General features: G+C 43.9%; 1 protein-coding gene across 1 annotated transcript; it reads left to right on the forward strand.

The window, feature by feature from the left end:
* The first annotated feature begins 344 nt into the window (after positions 1 to 344).
* On the forward strand, positions 345 to 7,701 carry SIRT5 (sirtuin 5). Its single transcript, XM_010184431.1, has 7 exons — positions 345 to 459; positions 1,567 to 1,700; positions 3,240 to 3,465; positions 4,680 to 4,767; positions 5,679 to 5,732; positions 6,667 to 6,790; positions 7,582 to 7,701. The coding sequence occupies exons 1-7, from the start codon at positions 345 to 347 to the stop codon at positions 7,699 to 7,701; spliced, it is 861 nt and encodes a 286-aa protein (XP_010182733.1).
* Positions 7,702 to 8,088: the final 387 nt, after the last annotated feature.

The raw sequence follows: 8,088 nt of genomic DNA on the forward strand, positions 1-8,088 counted from the left end.
CGTAGGCCCGGGGAGGGGGCTGAGAGCCGCGCCGAGGGGGAGGGCTTCCCCCCGAGCTTCCCCCTCGGCGCGGCTCCATCCTCCGGCGCGGTTTCCCTTTCGCCTGCTTCGGCCCCGGTCGAACCCGGCCCCAGTTGTTTTTATCCGCCTTAAAATCAGCAGTCGCACCTTGAGGAGAGTTTGTTTTTGCGTGAGACAACCAAAAAACGAATGTTTGTAGCTGGTTTGTTGTTGTTGTTGTTGTTGTTGTTTAATGGAGAATTCCTCACAGGGAGCTCATAGAAACGGGCCTCTCATGTTTAATTTGTATTTTCTCACAGGTGAAGCACTTCCAAGGGATGCTGATGAGTCTCTTTCGATTTGCCGCTAGAAGGTCGGTTTCGCAAGCGTGTTGTGCATTTAAGGCTGCTGCTTTGAAGAAACAGAAGTTTTGCTTGGAAATGGCTCGTCCTAGTTCAAGTAAGACATCCATTTGTTTGCTTTAGTACCCTGGACAGGTTTTTAAGCTAGATTTGAAGTTATAGAAGGTTTTCTAATTTCTCTTTATCTTCTCTCTCTGTTGCTGTATAGTTCCAAAAAAACCCTCTCACATAGTTGCACTCTGTGTGATTGCCTAGTGACATGGTTTTTTAGTGTTTATAATTTATGCACATAAACGTTAATTGCATTTCCTTTTCATAATCCTAATGGGTAATAGAAGTTGCTCCTCTTTTCTTTGTACATGAATTACAGAGGGCCTTGAGCATTTGTAACAAGGCAGGAGCAGAGTATTGGGTAAGCCCAGGAGCCTTGTTCAGTCTGGTAGTAGTAAATACCCTCTTTTTGTTTGGGGTTTTTTTGGGGGTTTGTTTTTTAACTTGAGGATGTGCCTGAACTTAAAGGCTGCACATGGAACTTCCCAGGTGTGACACTAAACCATGACAGCTGGGTAGCCAAGGTGCACTTGGTTTTTCTGCCACCTTCAGCATCAGTGTGTGGCTGCTGTTGGGAACTGGGGACTGGGCTAGGGGGACTGTTGGCCAGACCTTTACACATTTAAGGGCTCATGAGGTTTGGTTTACAGCAGCAGACGGGGCATCAGAATCGTGGCATTCTCTGCCCTGTTACATAGCTGACATGCTCTGGGTCTTGGCATTTCTCTAGTGACTGTCTCTCCTTATAAAAATGTACCTGCCTTTGGATTAAAAAAAAAAGACAAAACAACAAAAAAAACCACCACGTAGTAAATTGTGAAGATCAAGGCTGTGGCCAGCAGCTCAGAGGTGGCAGCAGTTATCGTGGTAGCATCTAGTGTGGGGCTTTAGTTTAAGGCTCTGCCTCTCAAATGTTTTGTAGTTTAATACATGTTCCCATACTGGGCTTGCTAATACGCACTTTTGAGAACCTCCAAATTGCCCTTCAAATTCCAATATACAGAAAGGCAGAAACAAATTAGCATTCTGAAATTGCAGAGGTGGACACAGAAGCCATTTCTGGATGCATAAGTTTGCCAGCACTGTCTGTATGGCCTCTTAAATAAAAGAATATGTGTTTGAACATCTGTTCCTTTTTCCTCCCCACGCACAGATATGGCTGATTTTCGAGAAGTGTTTGCCAAAGCGAAGCACATAGCCATTATCACGGGAGCTGGCGTTAGTGCGGAGAGTGGAGTTCCTACCTTCAGAGGGGCTGGAGGTTTCTGGAGAAAGTGGCAAGCCCAGGTAGGTACCAGTGGCAGGTGTTGTGTCCTTGCAGCTGCGCTGCTCAGTCCCTCAGGCAGGTGAGCGTGAAGGGTCAGAAGAAGCCGGGTTCCTCAGAGGGTGGAGGCGCTCCCATGGTGGTACAGTGCAGTGGGGTCAGAGCTCTCCCTATAGCCCTGTCTGGTGCTCTTCCTTGTGCTGGGGAGGGGAAGGTGCATTGCGCAGCTGCAGTTTCTTTTCTGTTTGGGTTATCGGCTGGTTGGGAATAACAGTGTTCTTGCAGACAGCTCTGGGTCTTTCTGCCCTCCCCATTTTCTTGCTGCCTTGCAGCGTAGCTATTTGTTCATCTTTTGTCACGCTCGCTGTTCTCCTACCTCGCAGGGCCTTCCCTGTTTTCAATTCATGCGACCCTTTTGCCAAAATAACCAAGGACAGAACCGATGATACCAACTGGTTGTTTTCTTTTAATCTTGGTTTCTCATAACACACTTTAAAAATCTTCGAGGATTGTTTCATTTTGTTTGAAGGTAGCGTTCCTCACAGTCTTTAACTTTCCTACAAGCTCTGCCTCTGTTGCTGGTGTGATCTTGCCAGCATTGGGAGTCAGTGGGGTGGGAGAGGAGGTAGAGGCAGATGCTGCAGGGTAGAGTAACACAGAGGAGAGCACCAAAATACATGAGCTGTATAGGTGCCTCCTGAGTCTGATCCTGTGTGGTGCTGCAGATGTTTAACCATTATACTGTCAGTAACTGCTACACCAACACTGCAATGACATTTGCTTTATGTTTTTTTAATAATAGCATTCATTAAAGATTTGTTGACGTTAAAAAGGAGTCAGAGAGATGAGGTTTTAGAGACAGTTTGAATCCAAAGGTGCATTTTTTTATTTCAGTGACTATTAATTAAAATAAACCGTGTGTGTGTACAAATGCCTGGTCCTTCTGTATCATAAAGTTTCTATTCAGCATTTTCATATCAGTAGAATTGGGCATTGAAGCAGTAGACTGAGCTACTTCTTGTTTTAAAAAAGGCAAATTTAAAGTTAGTGTGAAAAGTATAGTTTAGATTTTACAGGCACATAAACACAAGTCATTAGGCTTGGGTTTTGACAATGGCTGTATTTTGGCTTGTGTTACACTTAAATTAAGGCAGAGAAGAAATTGTTAGCGAAGGAAATATATCCACACGATGGTGAGTTTTATGGCTGCTGTGGAAAAGAGAGGTTTGAATGCCAAAATCACGTGCATTGAAATACCTCATCTTCCTTTGTGCTGTACTAAACTCCTAATGGTTTGGTAGGGTAGCACAGAGTAAGGTCCCAGGGTACTACATAAAACCATGTACCACACTACTGATACCAGTTATTTCCTCATTTAAGAAGATACTTTGACTTGTTGTTGAACTGTATTCTTGTCCACTGCATCTGGTTATAAATAGCGTGCTGTCGATTGTCTTGTTATGCTGGCAGCAGTGTAGCTGGCGGCGTGCTGGCAGGCTTCATCAGGGGAGAGGATCTTCCTGCCCTCCCATTGGTAGAAGGAATTATTGTGTCTTTTCTAGGAGCTGGCTACGCCAGAGGCTTTTGCACGAAACCCTTCTCGCGTATGGGAATTTTACCACTACCGCCGGGAAGTGATGCTGAGTAAACATCCGAACCCTGCGCATATTGCCATTGCGGAGTGTGAGCGGCGACTGAGCAAGCAAGGAAGGAGCGTTGTGGTCATCACTCAGAATATCGATGAGCTACACAGAAAGGCAGGCACAAAGCACCTCTTAGAAATTCATGGTAAGAGTCAGTTTACCTGTCTGCTACAGGCTGGTAAACTTGGGGGTGGGGAGAAGAGAGAGCAGCGTAAGTACTAGGAGAAAATAAATTTGCCTTTAAAATGATAGTAACTTGCATGAAGTTATTCACAGTGTTACCCTGTTCTCTTTTGAAAGTTGATTCAGGTACTTCATAGCCTCCCTTTATTTCTCATCTTTTTTCTTTAATGGATTCTAACAGTACATAGGAACTGGTTCTCCCTTCCCAGGTGCTCAGTTTTGCCTCAGATCCACTTGGATCCATGTGAATAGTGACACTTGGCTGATTTGGCTTAGAAAAGGGGGAAATAATCCATGAGGACTTCTGCTCTTTGGTAGTGGTGGTGCCACACCAGTATTGCCACCAATGAAAGGTGCATTGGCAAGACTGGTCTCACCAGCCCTGGTGCTTTCTGCTCTGCTACCTGCTGCCTTTCCTCTGTCCTCTCCTGAGCAAAGGTCTCCCAGGACGAAGTCCCAGTCTGGTCCTCCAGCACTATGATGCTTTTTAACTTCAATCTCATGAAAGGTTTAAATGGGATTTCCCACCGCTACTTTGTGATCTGGACACAGGAAACCTGCACAAATTGTTTTGCAGTTGTGGATCCAAAGATGAAGCCTTGGGTATAGTTTAATTTCAGTCTTAGTCTTTACGAAATACAAACAGTTTTAAACTCTTGAAAATGTTGCACATCTCTACAGCACGTTACTAGCACTATGGAAGTGTTGGGGCTGGGAGTTTTGCATAAAGCAAGGAGTGTTAACCAGCATATAATTCTTTTAAAAAAATGTTTCTGATTTAAGGGAAAAAGCAATAAGCAGAAATGATCTCCCTCAGTGATATTTTAAATAATGATTTTCCTGTTACGAGGCTGTGTATTACTCATGTGGTGAGGTAGAACAAGGTGACAAATCACAGCTTGTAGGGCCTGTTGCCGTTGTTCACTGCAGCCTCAGCTGACACTGGTCACCTTGGGCTGCAGAACAATAGTGTGTGTATGTGCTGTGTAAACAGCGTCTCGTTCATAGCGCTGCCGGGTTTCAACACTTGGCCGTTATGTTCCTGTAGTAAGTTACTCACACAGTTTAGTCTTCAAAGCCAAATAAAGGCCTTCTGGGATAAACACCACTGTTTGTTTGTGCAGCCATGCCTCAGAGCAACTGCTTGATCCCTGGCATTTTCTCGTTGTGTTTCAGGTAGTTTATTTAAAACTCGATGCACCAACTGTGGAAACGTGGCTGCAGATTACAAGAGTCCAATATGTCCCGCATTGGCCGGGAAAGGGTAATATGTCTGCCTTGTAAACTCTATTTTCTACTTCATCTGTTGTTCAGTAGAAAAGGAGCGATTTTAGGAGCGTACATGAGTTTCAGCCAACCATCCCATTTTCCTTTAGTAGTATTAATGCTTAAATTTTACTCTTTGGTAACTTTAATGAGAGCCCACGATATTGCAAGTCCTGTGAATGAATAATGTTACCCTCTAAGTTAGCACAACATTGCATATGTTTTAATTAGAACAATTTCAGATGGTCTGAAACTCTCCTATTGGACATGAGACATACTCTTTGAGAAAGCGTGTTTACTCCCATCCTCTTCACCTTCCACATTTTTTATTAAATGGGACACTTAATCCTTAAATTGGACCATTATCACTTGATAAATGGATTCTCCCCTTCTGCATCTCTTGAGCATCCAGTAGCTCTAGTCCTTCAACTGCTCAGTAAGATTCTCGTGACTACAGGTCTCAAAATACAGACGTGTGAAACAATCAAGAGAGAAGCATCAGTTCCCAGGATTTCTGCAACTTAAAATGTTGTAGAAGAATCCTTTAGTTTCCTTTTTCTAGCCATCCTCTTTCTTTTATAATTTAAAAAAAGGGGGTTGGGGAACAGGGCAGGCATGCGCTCATAGATTTTTTTAATGTTTTTTCCCTTTGGGGTTTTACCAGTTCTCTAGATAGCTACATAAATACTTGTGCCTTAGCTTATTACAGCTGCATAGCTCTGGGATAAGTCCAGACAAATAGCTGCCTGCCCTGTGTGTGGTATTTTAGGGTTGTAGGAGGTGTTAAAGTTGGCTGAAGTTGCAAGGATTCCTTGATTGGAGAGTGTGCTTTAGAGAATAATAAATTTTTATTAATATATAAAGTGCACTTTGTATGACTGAATATGTGTTTCAATTTTGTAACTTCAGGGCTCCAGAGCCTGACACACAAGATGCCGCGATTCCAGTTGAAGACCTTCCTCAGTACGTGTGGACTGCTTTGGTTTTTGCTGTTACCTCTTCATGCTTTGTGCATCTCAAAGGCTTCTATTTCTGCTGATGTAGTTTTGGAAGGACATGGAAAATTCTACAGGAAAAAAAGATGGGGCACTTTGCCCCAGAGAACCGAGTCTAAATCTAAACCTGGCATTACGAGGGCCAGCAGACACTAGGAGTGTGTACTAGAAGTTTACCACGATGCTAGACATCACACACTTGCGTGCTCAAGCACTAAGCTGAAACATGCCTAAATTCACAGGGTTTGTGGTAAGCAGCATAGTAGTAGAACTGCAGTAAGACACTTAAGTGCTACATAGGAAACATTTTGTTACTTTGCAGGTGCTACCTACTGTTAGTCTGGAATACTGGGCTGGGTACTGCCACCACATAGTCCCTTGCAGGCATTACATGTGCTGTTGTGCTTTTTTATAATGACTGAAGCTTTGCTGCAGCAGGTCAGATGCAGGAAGCTACTGTATTTTTCATCTGGTTCCTAAGGAAAAGAGGATGACGTGACGCTTCTTTCGGTTCACTTTCTCCTTAAAAACCTGCTGGCCAGTTTGTTAAAGCTGATGGAGGCCAAGGTCTGTAGCACATACTATATTTTAAGTTTTGTGCATTTCAGTAGCTGAGTAAGGGGAAGACACGATTAAGTATCTGAGTTGAACAACTGTTCAGCAGCCCGTCCTGTATGACCAGGCAGCATGCCTGTACTTCCAACACGCATGTAGCACGGCATCAGCTGCCTTCCCTCCAGCACATGGTAGAGGAGGGTATGGGGAGGGCTGTGAAAGAGAAGGGAGAAAGAGTGAGGATGGGTAAGACATGTCCAAATGAAAATGAAAACTGCTTTGCCGTTTTGCAGGTTGAAACATGCAGGTCAGCAGCATAACGCTGTCCCTTTGTGGTTTTTAAACAGGTGTGAGGAGGAAGGCTGCAATGGGCTCCTCCGCCCCCACGTTGTGTGGTTTGGCGAAACCCTGGATCCTAATATTCTGACAGAGGTTGAGAAGGAGCTTGAGATATGCGACCTCTGCTTGGTGGTGAGTACCACTTTCGTTACTTAGCCTCTTAACCAGCAGGGAAGCCACATAGAGAGGTTGCATCTCCTGGATGAAGGAGATGTATTGGCACTTCCCTGAGGGAGCTAAAAGCCCCTGAGGGACTCTAGTGTCAAGTATAAAACACTGAAAGACCACAAAGTTTGAAAATTTACATACATTACTCAGAAGTTAATAGGTCTGGCACGTACATCTTGCTCAGCTGGCGTCTGTGTGTAGCGTACACAGGTGACAGGTATTCAAATTTCTCAAACAGTGGAAAACAGGATTATTTTGATGCTCAGTTAAAAAATATACAGAATTGTTGTAAGAAGATAGATATGCTCTGCTTTTTTTTTTTTAGTGAGGTTGTTTACATGCCATTTATGTTTTACATCGCTCACCAAAACATTTGCTCAGAATATTGTGTACCCTTCACAAAATAATCGTAAGTAACAGAAGGGATGTTTTGTGGTTTTTTTCCTGAAAGCAAAGTCTGCCATTTTGTTTCTGGGATTATTTTTGTCCATTTACAGTTACAATCCCCAAACAGGCTTCTTTGGGTTGCATTAGAGAAACAATTCCTGATTCTTATGCTATATAAAATCACCGCATATGCAGTGACATTAAATATAGATGCTGACTAGCTTTCATTTCTGTAGGGATCTTCCATGCTTTGGTGGTTTTGCAGATCCAGTGTTCTGAGAAGGGTCCTTATCTCATGGACTGGTTTGGTTTTTGTCTGTTTAACTACTGGCCTGCTACACTCATCATTTTTCTCCCTGTCCCTGCAGGTCGGCTCCTCCTCCGTGGTGTATCCTGCTGCTATGTTTGCCCCTCAGGTATCTGCCAGAGGAGTGCCTGTTGCAGAATTTAACATGGAAGCCACTCCTGCTACAAACAGATTCAGGTAAAGCTGTTCAGTTTTAAACCAGCAAGATTTAGTCCCCTCCATCTTCACTGTCCTTTCCATTTAATTGCTGAAGTGCTTAGAAAAATTTTTAACAAACATGATCTAGTTTCTTCCCCGGTGCTTAAGATTATTTTCTTTTTATAAGCAAGAAGCAATGATTGTTCTCTCCTGGTGGAATTAACTTACACTGGAGACAAAACTGTTTTTCTAAGCGTGGAGCTGAAGCCTGTCCCTAGGTCCTGGAAGGCCTGAAACCCTCCTCCCTCAGAAGCAGGCCTGCCTGCCTTACCTGCACCTCAGATGCACTCAGGCCCTGCCAGAAAAGGCAGCGAGCGCTGGTCGTTGTCTGCTCCTTCACCGGCTGCTTCCTTCCAGGTTTCACTTCTCG

This window comes from Mesitornis unicolor, unplaced genomic scaffold (assembly GCF_000695765.1).
Source record: "Mesitornis unicolor isolate BGI_N332 unplaced genomic scaffold, ASM69576v1 Scaffold47215, whole genome shotgun sequence".
In the NCBI taxonomy this organism is placed as follows: Eukaryota; Metazoa; Chordata; class Aves; order Mesitornithiformes; family Mesitornithidae; genus Mesitornis; species Mesitornis unicolor.